Source organism: Opisthocomus hoazin, chromosome 4, assembly GCF_030867145.1.
Source record: "Opisthocomus hoazin isolate bOpiHoa1 chromosome 4, bOpiHoa1.hap1, whole genome shotgun sequence".
Taxonomy (NCBI): Eukaryota; Metazoa; Chordata; class Aves; order Opisthocomiformes; family Opisthocomidae; genus Opisthocomus; species Opisthocomus hoazin.
The window spans coordinates 90,061,584-90,078,285 of record NC_134417.1 but is presented as its reverse complement, the minus strand read 5'-3'; the positions used below and the strand labels follow the sequence as shown (position 1 = coordinate 90,078,285).

The 16,702-nt window shown below is 38.1% G+C and overlaps 1 protein-coding gene across 2 annotated transcripts in view; it reads right to left on the bottom strand.

Annotated features, from left to right (window-relative positions):
- The window catches only part of MINDY4 (MINDY lysine 48 deubiquitinase 4), an 83,202-nt gene that overhangs the window by 47,293 nt on the left and 19,207 nt on the right, over positions 1–16,702 (bottom strand). For both annotated transcript variants that reach the window (XM_009931007.2, XM_075419853.1), the window contains exons 6-12: positions 12,585–12,643; positions 12,123–12,232; positions 10,871–10,987; positions 7,298–7,386; positions 2,552–2,653; positions 1,467–1,530; positions 12–77 (exon numbers count right to left, since the gene is read on the bottom strand). In XM_009931007.2, the coding sequence (XP_009929309.2) occupies positions 12–77; positions 1,467–1,530; positions 2,552–2,653; positions 7,298–7,386; positions 10,871–10,987; positions 12,123–12,232; positions 12,585–12,643 (607 nt within the window). The remainder of the gene's footprint in view (positions 1–11; positions 78–1,466; positions 1,531–2,551; positions 2,654–7,297; positions 7,387–10,870; positions 10,988–12,122; positions 12,233–12,584; positions 12,644–16,702) is intronic.

The window sequence follows — 16,702 nt, the reverse complement described above, 5'->3', positions numbered from 1 at the left end:
ATACACAGTACCTGGTGAATATTCTGCTGAAGAAATACAATCAGATCTTCATATCTTGTGGCACTATGTAGTATTAGCTGGGAAGAAATGTAAGAAGAAAAAAAAAGTAACTGAAACAACAACTCATTTTTATAACCTGAAAGCTGAAGTAAACTAGCCAAAACTATAAATCTAACTGGAAAGGTCTGAACTAACAAATGGAAGATCTAATGAAATCTGCCTCTTACGGTTGTTACTCAGTATAACATTTTATCTCCGCACTTTGTATATTCTGAATTTTTAAATACAGCTTCTTCTTGTTTTTAAGTTCATTGAACAGTTTGATTCAATTTTAAGCATTGTTTATGCAATGAAAAACAACTTGTAGGAAAAACATAGCAATAATGCAGCTTTAGAAGACATAGAATGGGTAAGTAGCTCAGGAGGTTGCACACACGTGGTGAGCCATCTACAGCAGGCGTGTATCAGAGCACTTCATATCATACTCAGAGCCTACTCCCATGAATACTCCTATTTAACATGAAGTTCAGGAGAGTTCACAGATCCAGGCCTTTACTTTAACATTCTTTGTCTATTTTTCCATCTTCAGATTTTGACAGAAATTATGGTCTTGCTGATACTGCGTGAGGAAAGACCAAGCAGTCTGGATTCTGTTCCTTTCAATCACATTCTCACTGTGGCTCTGTCCACATGACCTTTGATGAGCAGTACTTAGAGGCAGCATAATGGTGTTAATTGCACTCTGAAATAGCCAGCAGCTCAGAATTACGTTAAGATATTAATTAAAAAATCTCTCTTGTCTCTTGGAAGAGCAAATTATGGCCAAGGTTTTCTGCTGCATTCACTGTATTTATACAGGTTTTCATTTCCAGTTGTTCCAAAGCTGTATAGTTCTGAAAAGTTTTTGACACACCCATTCCTCCATTTAGGAGGCCAGCAGTATGTCCTCAAACCACTAAAGCCTGGCTTATGGCACCACTGTTCGCAAAGCCGCTTGAGAGCCTCAGATGGAAATAAAGGCATAACCGGAAAGTATTTTGCCATTTGGAGCTTCTGGAGGGGAAAAAAAAAAAAAAAAAAAAAAGCAAAGAATTCTGTGTAAGACAAGAAGAAAATACTGCCTTTTGATGCTCATGGCCATGCTGGTCAACTTGAAAGGATCCACGTTCACTCGTTCACTTTTACTGCATATCAATAAAAGTAGGCAGATTACAAGCTTGAAAGGTAGACGGAGCAAAAAGGACTTCAGCGAGCCCAGCTGCCCACAGACACTGGGACGAGTCAGAGCCAGACAGACTACAAGATTTTGTGATTTCCTATTGGGTTTTGGATGACAACTAACTAATTTGACACAAAAGATTTTAAAACACTAAGAGAGCAATGGAAATCAGATAATTGTACTAAAATAAGAAAAGCTAGGAAAAGAATATATGGAGAATGTTACTGTGAGTTACACAGAGCCTTACAGTTTCTAAGATTCCATCTGCCTTGTATTTTCCTATGGGAGTGAACTGCTGTCTTCCTGACGGCCTGTAAAGGGTATTCAGACAAAACCAAAGCTCATGTTAAAAGGAACAAAATGGCATTAAAGAGAAATCAACATGTTATATGAACTGAATGATGAGGCAAAGATTTTGTGTTCTTATTTCTAACCACTTTTTTAAAAGGGGACCTCTTACATAATAAGTTCGTATTACATATTAAACTTTTATCAATGAAGTATATACTTTAGCTGTGCTGTGCTCTCTCAGTCTATTTAATATGAATTACAAGTTTCTTTAAACAGAAAGAGGATAAATATAGGTTTAAGATGTTAAGGACAGTTTTTATTGGAAATTAATATTAGAGCAATGACATTAAAACAAGCAAAAGAACATATGTACAATATCATCACAGAGGAAGCATTTTCTAGATGTAAAATATGCAAAATACCATTTGAAATGTCTTTGAATTTGCTGCTTCTATTTCAGGTTTGTCCTTGAATTTACTGCTTCTATTTCAGGTTTGAAGAAGGACTTCTGTGCCCAAAAGCTTGTCTGTTATTTTTCAGCTATCTTAGTTGATCTAGTGAAAGAAATGAGCTATTCTACAGAACCTGGCTCACTTAAAAATATTGTGTAGGATCCAGTACAGCCAAAGCTAGCGATCCAAGTTAGATGTCTTGTGTACAAGCAACCTAACTGCAGAACATAAACTAAGTAACTAGTAGGCAGCTACAGCAAAAGGACATTAATTCCAGCCATAATAGAATATTGTGCAACACAAAATTGTTGGAGTAAGTGCTGCATCTGGAAAAATCACTCTTGGTACAAGATTTTGGAGGAATCCTAGTCTCAACGAAATCCACAGGATTTTCACAGCAATTTCAAAGGACTTGGCTGTTCTGTCCCAGCTACCAGGACAGCAGAAATGACTTTTGCATTTCTTCCTAAGCCATTTTAGACTCCATAAATACATCTCACAAAACTTTCCTTTTGTAAACTATGCACTTATGCAACAGACACAAGTATAGGAACATTGTACAATAACTCAGACCGCTCCTCCTACTTACAGTGCTACAATTGCTTTTTCACCACCTCCTGCACGCCACAATATGTCTGCAAGAGCCATGGTGAGGCATTTGGTCCTGTGCACTTCCGAAGGCTGAAGACAACTGCAGTCCAGGAAACACAAAAAAGAGACAAGCACCAAAATGTGTATCGGGAAGCTTACTCATTAAAGGGCAAACTGCCCCAACTACTGTATACACAGACTCCTAGCAGGTTTGTGGCTAAAAGAACAAAAGTATTTTTTTAGAGAATATTTAGGTGTTGCAATGCCTCATAATGAGGGTCTGGCAAGCTGCCTTAGAAAATTATCACTTAGGTATCTCAGTTCCTTTTATAGTCAAGAAAGAGCCAACTTGGATGGCCAACTCAGTGAGCTGAAGAGGGAGCTGGTATTGTTAGTGAGAAGACATCCCAGGTACAAAGGTACAGTTGAATCCAGCCTTTCTCTGAGGATTAAGCATCTGAATGAAACGGCAGGAGAGCACTCAATGTGCACGCAGTGTTAAATCTTCTCAGCACCAGCCTGAACCAGTGATAGGAGGATGTGGTGCTGCTGTTCAGCACCGAAAGAACTCTAAAGAGAGAGATGCAGCTGAAGTTGCTACAGGAACATGGGCTTTCTGGAACCATTCTTTGAGGTAAATCACCTTAAATCTCATTTTAGGCGTTAAAGCAGGTGTGTTGGACCTTGCTGAAGATAATCAGATCCAGTGAACAGAGCTGTATCTAGAACAACTTCCTCTTTAAATTGCTAGTAAAACAAACTGGCCACAGTGGGTAGGTCTCTCCTGAAGTCAGAAGCAAAACAGAAATTTGAGGGAAGTTCATTCACCTAGGTTAAGTGTTAACAGCAGTGTGTTGCATTTGGGGGATCTGGATGAGCTTAACTTGCTCATAATGATGGTTAAACTGCTGTTGTGGGTACTTAAGCTAAGCAATTGCAAGCTTGCTAGCGTATGTCTTAGTGCTCTATCACAATACTCTTGTAATTCATGTGGATCTAAGAGATGAAGTGCACAATTTCTGCTTCTAGGGGATTAATACTAAAGATGGCGTCTGATTTACAAGGAACAATTAAAACAAACCGATTATTATCATTAAGACCAATGGACCAAAATCAAGAGAAGACTAAATAAGGTATGATCAACATCAGGAACTGATTATACACATATCTACCCTGAAAAGTAATCTTCTAAAAGAAACAGTGGATGCTCTTTCAGATTACATATTTATAATTGGTTGGACAAAAAAACAGGCAAATGTAGGGAACAATACTGTATTGGCAAATAATGGAGAAGATAAGCTAATTCATCTTTAAATCTGTAATAAACTTGTTTGATTTTTCTGTAACAGAATTGTTTTATATATTCAATATTATTTTTAGTTTATAAAGGCTTTCGTACTTAATTTCTTTCTTTTAATTTCTTTACTCTTGTCAACAAATCGACACCTTAATGTTCTTACCTACTACTAAATTTTATCTGAAGTACCATCTGCAACAAACACTATGCTTGCATTTTTTCAATAACGTATGCCCTAAAGTGGTGACCTAAAACATTATGGCAACTGACCCACTATTGGTCTGTGGAGCCCCACTGTTTCTGAAATATTTTCACTTAGATGCTTGGCTTGGAACTTACACAATGATGTGCAAAACTATGCAACGTTTACAGTAGTCTATTGATCCCAAACATGTAAGCAACACTGTCAACACATTTGCTACACACTGTGCTTTGTGAAGTCTTCTAATACCTCCTGTTATTCTAACTTCCAGGATGTGAATGGAGAAAAAAAGGATCAGGAGGACAAAAGTCACATAATGCAAAACTGGCAGATTGAAGAATAAAACCCAACATCCATGAGCCTGAAGAAGTGGACAACAGATCCATGCCCCTGGGAAGCACAGAATTGGAATTTTGGTCCTCTAGTGGCTTCAAGAATGGCAGTCTTTGAAATGCAGATATTATCAGTTTTAGAGTGTTACCAGCATGAGAGACGATGCCAAAAACTGTTCCCAGCATTTGAGTAAAAGATCTAATAATTCAAAAGACTAAACAAGAAACACCAAACATCAAAAAATTAAACAGACTTTCAAGTTCAATGTCTGCCTTGAATATAATGCTCATTTACAGACTGTTTCCCTCTCTGAAGGATGTGAGATATGGAAAATAATTGGTGAGAGTTTTCAAGTAAAAAGAATGTAATCACAACTTTCTCTTATCTCCACCTGTGTGTTCTAATACAGACACTCGGAAAATTATGAGAAGCATAGCAACTAATTTATGTGTCTGAGAGAGGCAGCAGAGTAAGAAGGAGACATGATAATTATTTCTCGAACATCGAAGAAGCCTGAAGTCAAACACTTACTGTGAAGTGGATAATAATTAGAATTAGTGGTTAGAATTAGAAAGGAATATTAATCCTCTCATTTCAAGCCCTGAGACTTCCCTTTCTTTCTGCCTGCCTAAGAGTTTCTGCCCATGGCAAACACATGGTAAGAAAAATATGTTCATCTCACGAATAAAGCAGTCCACCTTGCTATTCATTTTTAGAAGCCCGGAGGCTTTTAGCATATCTGTACATAAAGACAAAGAGCTCACCTGCTACCCTCAAATTCCTTGGAGACTTTCCGCATACTTCAGCAGCATTTTTCATATACGAAATATGTAAAAACAAAATCTTTTAATCCCTTGCGGATAATAGGAGGGGGAAAATAGGAGAGGCAAATATTGCCAGGTAAACAGGATAGGTTGTAGCTGGCATGAGTTAGGACACTTGTAGTTTAAACAGTCTGGCCTCAATCCACTTATCTGGGTGCCACATAATTTTATGACATTTATGATCACTGAACCATGACGAAAGAGGAAAAGGTTAACATCTCTATTTTTGCTAAGAATGACCTGAGACTCACAGGGACCAGGGGAGGAGACAATCAAAAGCTGTCCTCCAAGCTGAAATAAATTCTTGGTTTTCACAACCAGAAATTATTCTTCAGTGAATTCTGTGGAGCCTTCTGGTCATAAAGCCTAAATATGTACTCATTTTGTTGCACGGAAGTTTCTGATTTTTTTCTTTTATGTGGACAAGAGCCTTATTCTGCCTTGAAAAGTTCACTTTACTTATAATCTGAATTAGAATAATAATAATTTTTCTAGCTAATTTTTGCACTTTCAGAAAGTGTGCTCTGAACAGCAGGTTCTCGATATGAATTACAGACAGATGTAATGTACTGAAAGAACTGAACAGAAGAAGAAAAAACCTAAACTGCATGATGTTGTAGAATTAACTTGACATTACACTCTGCACAGGTATTATACCACTGACCCTATGTCTTTATCAGTCCATGCTAATTGCCTTTAAGTGACTTCAAGGAACAGGCAATTTTCAAGTGATGAAATCACAGCATCTTGTTTATTTGCCTCTTGCCTTGGGGTCCGGTCTGCAAGTAATTAGTGCCAATAATACCTAGCAACAATAACAGTAGTAGTAACAGTAAAACATTCAGTATTGTATTTAGACTCTAAGCCTGGCTTTCAAAATTTCTAGTGGCTTGCTAGGTGTCTCGTATCAGGACCGTCTGTCTACTGGTGCTCCTGGACCTGGGCACCTGTGTGGACCCCTTAGGGCCTGGTAATCCTTTGATTAACTGTCACCTCCCATCCTGGGAGCTGAAGACAAATAATGATGTTCTACAGGTGCCTGTTTCTTTCCATTATTGATGAAAACTGCCCATACAATGAATTTATATTAAGTGCCAGCCAGACAAAGCTAAGGAAAATTAACAGAGACCCTGTCACTTTCTAAAACTGTTCCAAGCAGAAAAATGCATATTTAAGGCCTAATTCTTCTACGTGATGAACATTTTTACATCATAAGATAATGAAGTCCAAGAAAAATCTCAGCATAAATGCTTTTCTTCTGACTAAACTGGGGTTAGTATATCACCCACAAATAACACAAGGTGGTGGTACCACAAACCAGTGAAACACTGTTCTTCCTATTCAGTAAACTCTATCTATAAAGCACAGGAAAGCTTTGTGAAAGTTTTCTTTCACAATGGACGTAATTTCTTATTGAAAACAAAAGGTGTATACAAGAAGTTTGGTAATAAAGTAATTATTTTAGATATTTTTTTCCAGCATTTCATTGAATAAACTCTGTTTCTTCAGCAAAGTGACAAGTGCGCTAATATTACAGCAGTCCAACAAATTTTCCTTGACATAAACAATACTTCACAATATTCCTTTAAGGTAAGTAGAAAATACACACACAGAATTTAGATTCAAATTCTGTTAAGGAGTTTAACTATGAAAGATAAAATGTAGTAGCAAGAAAAAAGAAATATAGCTATAATCTTAATTTTTCAACCTCCCTGAGATTCTTATTGTCCAAACCAGCATGATTTCCATGGTCTTTCAAATCCTGATTACATTTTCGTTGAAATGATATCTCCATGGGATCTCAGGATTAAATAATTTTCATTGGCCTTCATTCAAGCTGTTGGATTTCTTTAGACGTTCTTGCATTACTCACAAGCAAGTAATTGTACAAATAAAACACCAACCTCTAAGTTCCTACAGCTGAAAGGGAAGTAAATACAAGTAAATCATATGCTACTTTCTTTCTGTCTCGGAGACAAAGAGAAGATCAGTACGTACAAACTCAAAAGGCTCCCGAGTGGCTGCAGCAGAGAAAAAAATTTTTTACTTCCGTATGGAAAATATTTCTGATGTCAATTGCTGACTTACCGAGTGTCTTTATTCCTGTTACTGTCTGCAAAGATAAGCTGCTGTAGGACACAAGCTTGAACTGCAGCCAGTACTCCACATGGGCCACCCTGAGGGGAATAATGGGACACTCCATGAGCAAAACAATTTGCAGTGTTTGATGCCAGAGAAAACTTTTGCAAGCCATATGCTTCCATTCAGGTTTAAGCCATTCTTTCATCTCTCTCTTTCCATCCATGACTTTGTAGTATTCTCTGTTGCTCTATTTTTTTGCAAGCCAATGAAAATCAGTGTTACTAACTGGTATCGTGTTTCCCACCTTTTTTTCCTGAAAATGCTAAACACCTATAATGTCAAAGGAAATTTTTTTTTAAATCTGTTCTGTGATCATGCAAACAAATGAAAGATCTACTCCTGATACCTACTGAGTCACACTCTACCTTAACTTCTAGTGAGAAATCAGATCTGTCTGTTTTCCAAAGGGTGAAAATAAGCCTTGCTCTTTCACCTCCTCCGAGCACTATGCTTCCCCTCAAGTTCCCGCTTACATCACTGAACTAAGGTTTCAGTTTTACGTATATCCCTCTGCATCAGGCAGCTATCTCACTGCTGAAGAGAAATTAAACAAAGGAAGTTCTAACATTTCAAATTATTAATGTTGGAAAACAATCACAATACTAACAAATACCACATTAACTTTAAACTTTATGGAAAATAGATTTATAGCTGTTTTGAAAGACTGTGGGATGGGCTAGCAATGTTATTTCCCTCTCCTTGCGTATTCCCTGCCGTCTAGCCCACCCGACCCCACTGCATGACCAAGACCTGTTCCTATAGGTTAACTATACGGCAGAGACAGCCTCACAAGTTGCCCTGCGAAGCCCTCTTCTTGTCTAGAAAACTTCATCGAGCATAATTTTCCTTCCCTTGTCACTCAGTTCTCTCCCAGGTGCCTTGTATCATATTATTTACTCGAGTAGTTTGCTGAGCAGACAGAAAAAAGCCATCATTTGTCTGGAACATCTACGTATGAATGGAGCAGGCTATGCAGGATGCCAGACTAATATCACATATACCACACAGTATCACACATGGATTGGTAGTACTGGGAATTATGGCAACTTAACAGAGGATGCAGCATATTAAATCCCAAAGACGTTGTCCCATGTGTCTGTCAGCACATGCTGCCATTCTCAGGAATGGGTTCATTCCTAACATTAGGAAGTCCACTGCCTTGACACAGTCCCTCCCTAAACCAACATCTCAAATAGGCTGGCATATCAGTGCTAACTTTGTCTACCCAGGTAACGTAAGAAAAACAATGATGCTAAGAAAGTATGGATCACCCAGAAGGTTTTCTGGAGAGTCTGAGTCCTGATTTTAATCTATGCCAAAGTATACACTGTTCTTACTCTCCACAGCATGAGATTAACCCAGCATGGCACTGCTGTCATATGCTACAGTTGCACCCTTGATTCCTTCTGTAGATCATGAACAGGCTGTGATAAATCAGCTTAGGACCTGTCAAACTCCTCTCAAAACCCTGGAGGAGAATGAAAAGTGTAGCTGGGACTGCTATCTTCAAACAGCAACATGATCAAAGAGATCACTGTAATTCTCAGGTTGTCTGAAGTACAGCATCAAGCCTAAGAGAACGGGACCTGCAGGTACATACAGTATGCACAGTATGCAGCCTAGAAAATAAAGGTCCTGTAATCAGAAAATAGCTTAGATATTGATATTTTCCATTTTCTCATTTATATTGCACCCACAAAACCTCTCTACAATTACTTACATAACTAATGAGTGAATCATCTGAAATATATTAGGCAAAAAAGCAAGGTTTATTTCAGTCCACCAGGGAAAGCGTTCCAGTCAAAAAAATTATAGGATAGCACCACAGAAACTTAACATAGGAGAGAATCAAACAATTGTTCAGCTGAAATGAATTTTGGAAGTGAGGAGGAATATATTAACTATCTGAAATAAACACATCTAAGCAAAAGACTTTGGTTTACCATTCCTGTTGTGGAATTTATGGTAGGGAATTTAATGGCCAGCGAGTCGCTAGAAGTGATGAGACATTCTTTCTCTAGCAGCAGGGTCTGGCCAAGGTCTACCAAAGCAGTATTTACTGTGGACTAGTGAACATTACTGCAACGGTTCCTTTTGGAGTTTAAATTAACATTTAATGTCTTTTTTCCCGCTAGGTCTTGTTTAAACATAAGCAGCTTTTTTCTGAGATCATCAGTCTAATGCAATATTTAACTAGACAAGGTAAGTTAATTAAACACCTTAATGACATGTTTATTAGCCATTGTCCTTGCCCCAAAGCCTCTCTTCCTCTCATTTCTGTATAGTACGTAATGGTCTACTTCTCTCAGGCCAGATAAAGATTTTCTGCATCAGTGCAGAAGCTTGATGAGTGTTTAGTAAAGAGGAGGCTACTCCTTCCCTAGTCTTTACTGAACTCCTCAGATCCTTGCTCTTAGAAGAACAGACCTGGTGCACAGATATCCCAGCAGCATATATACAGAGTCACCAGGCAGAGACAAAAGCATTAAGCTGCAGCTGAGGAGGATGCATTTTTACAATGGATCTGTTTGAGTTTGGAGGCAGCTACATATCCTGTGCCCTGCCTGTGGTCCCTTGTCTGAGTCTACGTATTGGGTAGCTGAGAAACCGGGCTGACCAACAGAATCCAGCATAGAGAGCAGAAGGACAGTCTGAAGCACTGCAGCCTCCCTCTGTAAGAGTCAGGTGCCCAGGCAAGGTTGACAAGACAGACATCAGATGAGTGAATGCCCTAGACCAGAGAGATCTTTGTCAGCACCAAACATTTCTACGGATTGGGTACATTTCCAGGCTGACCCTAGTCATGGCATGGTGGTTTTATCAGCTCTGGTCACCACGGGGAACGCTGGGGATTTTCGAAAGGGGCACTTGGTACATGACGCCTAGGAATTGCTGAAAACCTTGTTTTAGAGAGGAGATGACATCTTGTGGCTGCGGTCCAGAATTACAGAAACATGGCTGCAGAAGAGGTGGTCCCACCAGCAGTCCCAGTGACACTGCAGGGACATTTGTTCTTTTTTATTTTAGGTATGAGCCTCATCATGACCCCCATATCTTTAAGCGCCAAAAATCTCCCTGCGGTTGTCCACGCACTGTAGGTAATCCTTGCTAGGTCCCTCATTTTGAGACAGATTGAGCTCCATCTTAAACTTTTTAAACACTGCCCCCGCAAATCCTTTCTCTCTTAAACCCCACCCTTGATTTGTGCCCTTTTATTCTTTTACCACCACTAGCTTTCAGCTGAAGTGGCTTGTCTTCCTCCCTAGGAATAACTCCCTGTCATACACACCCATATGCACACTTTCCATAGCTACTTGTTTTCCCTCAGAAATACTCCATCCATCTCAAGTCTCCTAACAAGACTTGACAAGATGACATCATCCAGTGGTAACCAGAGAAGTTAAAGAAAGAGAAGAGTCTTTAGAAGACTTTTTTTTTTTTTTACTGCTGAAACACACAGACTTTTTAAACTCCATTTAAAAAAAACAAAGATCACTTTAAGGAAGCCATTTATGGTACCTTTTTTTGCACAATGCCGTATTTTAACTGTGGTATGTTATTAAATGTAAAACTCTGTATTTTCCATTCTTCACTGAAGCAACAAAGAGTAGAGCCAAACAAAAGATTTTTTAATTCCTAAAACAAACAAAAAAAAGAAAAAAGTTCTTATTTTAAAAACAAATCCAAAATACAGGTACACTTTCTTGGAGTAATTTGTAGAAAAGAAAGGAGGAGTGCGGAAGGGTAATGACTTACTCACTCTAACCACCCTTTTCTGTTTTATATGTACTGTAAATAGCAACAGTCCAATGAAAAGGAGCAATTTTTTCCTTTTCCTGCAATATTCCTTCAACTCATAATGCTGTGTGCTGCTCAGCATAGGAAACTGTTTATGCACATCGTCTGGGGCACAGTTTCCCATGGAAGCATTACAGAATATTGCCTTAAATTTAACAGCTAGAAGAGCAACACCTACTAACGGTTATATTAGGGAGAAATAGACCCTGCTGGACACAGTACTGAGGAAAGGCAGCCTGCTTTCCCTGTCAGCTTGCTGGTATGAGATAAATGTTACTCACATGTTTGACTGCTGTATGTCGGATAGCATATCAGCATATGCCAAATTCAGATCTTGGCCCTCAACAACTGCAGACGACCACTATTCAGGAACAGCTAAACTCAAGAAATGGCATTCATGCTAAAGTAAGTCTGAGTAAATAAGAACAGGCTGCTCAGGGTTTGTATAGTTACTCAGACCTCTTAGATCTAGAAATTAAATTGGAAGATGCCCTCATTATCTTTTCTCTGTTTTTTTTTCCTCCTGAATGGGAAGGAAAATATTAAATGTATCTAACAGTTCCACCTCTGCTCAAAAGAGGAAGAAAAGCAAGGGTGAAACAGTGACGGGGAATAACAAACTTGTTCTGAACCACCTCTCAGTTTAAAGGACTGAAGGATAAACAAATGAGTAACTGACTAGAGGCTTTAATAAAATAATACAAGTTTCATTAATTAAAGCTATTATCTGTGCTTCAAGTGGGCTGATGCATTCTGGCATGCTCTTCTGGTATTTTTCTGAATTTTGGACAGGCATTGCTACATTACTTTTTCATCTAAATACCAAATAAGGAATATACTCAGGAATGAATACAGTACATGTTAACTCACACACAGACATGCAACACAGAGCAATCCATTGAAGCTTTGGCTAACTTAACTGAACTAACATCCTCACATATCTATTTGTATTTACCATCATAGTTAGTCTTACTTTTGCAAGAGAAATATCAATTGCTTTTGATGCTACTTGAAGCATAGACAGTGTTGAAAGATCCAGGTTCTTACTAACTTCTCCAGTTGTTTCCTCATCCTCAACATCAACTGAAAAACAAAAAAAACATATGATGTGTTGGTTGAAAAAAATTGCTTCCCCCAGCAGGCTCAGTGCCAGGGGGTCATCAATACAATAATTAACACTTTCTTGTCATCCACATGTATAAAAAAGAAAATACAGATTTAGCCAGAAAGGACAGATAAAAAAATACATGAGCTATCCTTTGTTTGATTACTTCTTAACGATTTCTTTACACAGTCTTACCCAAGAAGTCAACAGCAAATGCAATTACTCCGAATGAAACCAAGAGTTACAAAAGAATTGACTCATACACATTTGGTCATAGTTGCTCTGAAGCATACGATGGCAAAAGACAAACTGAAGCTTGAAATAGCTTACCTAATTCTAGGACATCTTTCACCTGGTCTTCTTTATAGCAGGGGGATGTTGGAGACTTCCTGCATTAAAATTAATCAAAAAATGAATGACCAAATGTTCATGGAGAAAAGCTGCTTGAATAAACGAGAAGAAATATGGAGTATGCCCATACAAAGATATAATTTATTATGTGTGTGTACACATATGTGTGTATATAGGGGGGGGCGGGGGGGGCAGGGAGAGATAATAAAAGATGCAGATAGATAAAAAACATATTCAATGGCTTTCACCTTTAGCTTTTAAAATGTTCCATACAAAGGAGCTCAGTGTCACTAGCATTTTTGTATAAAGCAATAAATGGTGTTCGAGCAAAAACTTTTTCGATGGAAGAAAGCTGAACCTCAGGAGTTCATCAGGAAAAGTAGCCAGCACAGAGAAATACGCTGCAATTGATTCAGGATTTCAGTCCGGTTTCAACACCAGTTCCACTTCATTTGTGTGACTTCAGCACACTTCAGGTCCTGCACACTCATATACAGGGGCACACTTTATAGCACCCTGAATTTCAGGTGAGGGTATTCACATATATGTGACTGTTTCTGAGTTCGAAGGATCAGCACATATAATAAAATTTACATCCCTGACGGGGACTGGGATGAGATTCAAGTTAGGCATTAAACTACTTGAAGTATCCAAATAATATAAGTGGGAATAAGTGTTAGACTGGCTTCTTTTACCAGGGCAATTTTTCAATCCACTAACAGGTAGCAGTTGTTCAACTACCTTGTGATTTATGTGTATATTATATAAATAATAGGTTAAAAATTCATATAAACAACTACTAGAAGGACTAAGCTTTTGAACTTGGCTGTGACATCAGAACCGAAATAGAATGTCAGATTTTCAGAGATGAGCTGGGTTTATTCTTCCTGTTGAATTCAAATCAAAATGAATTCAGAACCAAGGAGAAGTTTCAAATAACTACTGTTAAAAGACGGTCTTTTTTTTTTTCCAAAAGATAAATACTGCATTATTGGCCTTTGCTTTGGAAAAAAGGTATTGCACTGACAGTCCTTTCAAAAATAGTATGTAATAATATCCTCAGCAACATTCTTTGTATGCATGATATTATTATAGCAACAACTGCTGTCATATCCCATAATTTCCGTTAATTTAATTTCCTTTTTCAGTGTGTGAAAGGTGAATAAAACCAGAACACAGACATATCACACTCAGTATATTTCCAGTTTAAAAGTATTTCGGCACCTTTCTCACTGATAGCCTTTGATACTATGAGAAAAGAAATACGCCTCTTTTCTCCATAAACAAGTTAAAGGATTTATGCAACAAAATGCGCATGGCCACTATTCCGAAAAGATAGAATGGAAATGAATCACACATGTTACTAGGGACTTGAGGTAAAAATAAACAGGATGCCTAGCAGGTCAATATAAATAAGAGGATTGAGAGCAAATTGGTACAGTGGGATAAGTAGTATTGATCTCTCACTGAGTGTAACAGTACTTTCAACGTGATATGGAGTTTAATATAGTCGACTGTGGTATATTTTAAAATACAATCAGATCTCTCCTTATTTTTCACTAATACTGAATTTCAGCTGCTATTCCTTTCTGCTAGCTACTTGCTAGTGTTTTCATCTCTCCTGGTCAGGGAAAGGGTCTCAATGACACGAAATTTGCCAGTAAAATGTTTTTCAGCCAAGTACTCATGTCACTTAACTACAGTTAGACACAACCACAATCCACATTTTTGTTTTGCCTGAGATTGCACACTATTGTCTTCTGTTTCCTAGAGAATAATGTGTTTCTTCCTAGGTCAACCCATTTCAATCTAGTTTTGCAAAAACAGAGTTCTTAACATTTAAGAATGCAGCATCACAGGTGACAGCATTCTACTGAGCCTCAGTTGCTGCTTCAGAAGGGCTTGGGTCTCCTAAAGGTACTGTATCCTATCTCCCAGCTTCATTAGGTGTTTTGGATACCTTAGAGTCTCAACAGCACTATATGCCTATGTTCAGGCACGTAGATCACTCCCTACAGCAAATTAGCACCCTTGTTAAGTTGTTGTCCCAAACACTTCTCCTTGGTAGTGTTTCATCTGAAAAAATCTATAAATGAAAATAAAGTTGACTGTGATACAATTCATCTATAGCTCACCTGGCACCAATTTTTGTAACATTACTGCTTTCTGGCAAGATTTTGGTTCTACACCCATTCCAGGAAGAACCAAGCCTGGGATGCAAAGTGCTTTGAATTCTCAAGGCACGAGGAAATTCCCATCAAAGTGAGGAAAGCGCTGACATCCAGGATTGATGTGAAGTGTTTTCTGGTTAAGCGGGGTGTCTTTGCAGGTGAAGGTTTCCTCCTTAAGGGGAACTGTCAGGACATTTATTGAAATTTCCATTTCAGCAGATGGCTACTGTTCCAGAAAAATTTATTGTACACATAAAACCATACAGTCAGAGCACTTAGGAAGGGGGAAGTCATCCATCATGGCAGAAAAATGGGACAGGAAAAAAATATGTTTTATTATAAACATACTATACAGTACTTTCTCTAAATATTTGAACATTCCTATCTGAACTTCATCCATCGCAGAAAACTGAATTTACACAGAACAGCTGAGCTTGCAGAGAAGGCACTCCTTGGCACAATAACGCACGTACATTCCACCATTTCCTATTTACACTACCATACACAAGAGGTCAAATAAACAAAGGGGCTTAAAAAATAAACACTGATCATCAGTGGCTTTAAGATGACTGTGTTGGTAAAACTTATTTTCACTGCCTGATTACAACAGCTTTTCTACTGGACATACATCTTTTTCTACTGGACATATATCTTTTCTGCATAATAATTTAGTGTCAGAAGGATGCCTAGAAGTAGCAATGTAATCCTCCGGTCTTGTGGTGTTATGGCATGTACAGAGGTAGACAACATTCTTGGCATAGTGCATAAGATCTGGAGAGCAGGTAAGAAAAACATTAGACTGTTACTATTTGCAAAAGGATAAACAAGGCCATTTTACGTGATGCAGTTCGACACTGCTTTGGGACAAAATTATAAAAACAGAATTATTAAAACCAATTGCAAAGATGCAATGGAAATTATCATAATCAATACCAGGCAACATATTTCTATGGGAAAAAGACCTTGCCAAGCAGATTTAATATCAATTCTGCCATGCTTACAAGTCTGGTGGACAAAGGTAACAGAGCTCATACACTTAATTTCTCCAAACTTCATTTTTAGTTAAGACCTGCATCTGATTTGATACATGTGTGAAAAATAGATTCATAAACAGATGGCTCATTGACAGATATAACAAAGGTAAATTAAAAACTTGTCATTAAAAGGGTCATTTCGAATAAACTCAAACACGAATCTGCATTTGTCCTGCTGAATTTTATTACCTGTAGTGACAATTGAGGGGAAAACTACCTCCTTGCTGAGAAGGTTTGTATATGAAAAAAATACGATGATAATCACAGGTTGAGCTACAAGATGGTTTGAAGTGCATGATCAGTTGGGCTCACCTGAACAGAATGCTCTCGCATAGGCAATGAATTAATATTTATCTCCAGCTATAAAACCAGACCTACTATAATAGAAGTCTAGCTCCTTTATTCGTACTGTATTCTATCAAAGCTTTTTCGGTGCAACATCCCCACACTGGAATTTTCCAGGAGCAGAGTACCATTTGTGTGAATTGACAATTACATTCAGCAACTCAAAACAGTCGCCAGAAAAATAAACCAGTATCAGTAAAATAAAATAGGGATCTAAATTTCCATCATATAAAGATGCTTACAATATACCAGCTAAGAGATGCTACATAAAGCATTGAGAAGGCTTCTGACTTCAACACTCAATCGATTCATATCAGTGGAGGTGAATACAACCCTCCGTTCTGACTGTCATACATAACGTACCCACTCTGCCTGGTTTTGGCCTTTAACTTTTAGGCCATTTATTTTTAAGGATGTGGAATTTTTGTGGACTTACAGTTCCTGTCAGAAACCTCAGATTTTTAACAGTCCAAATCACTGTCACCTGACAGATTTTAGCAAAATAAACTTCCTGAAAGCCAGTATCAAGCGTTAAATTGGAAAAAGA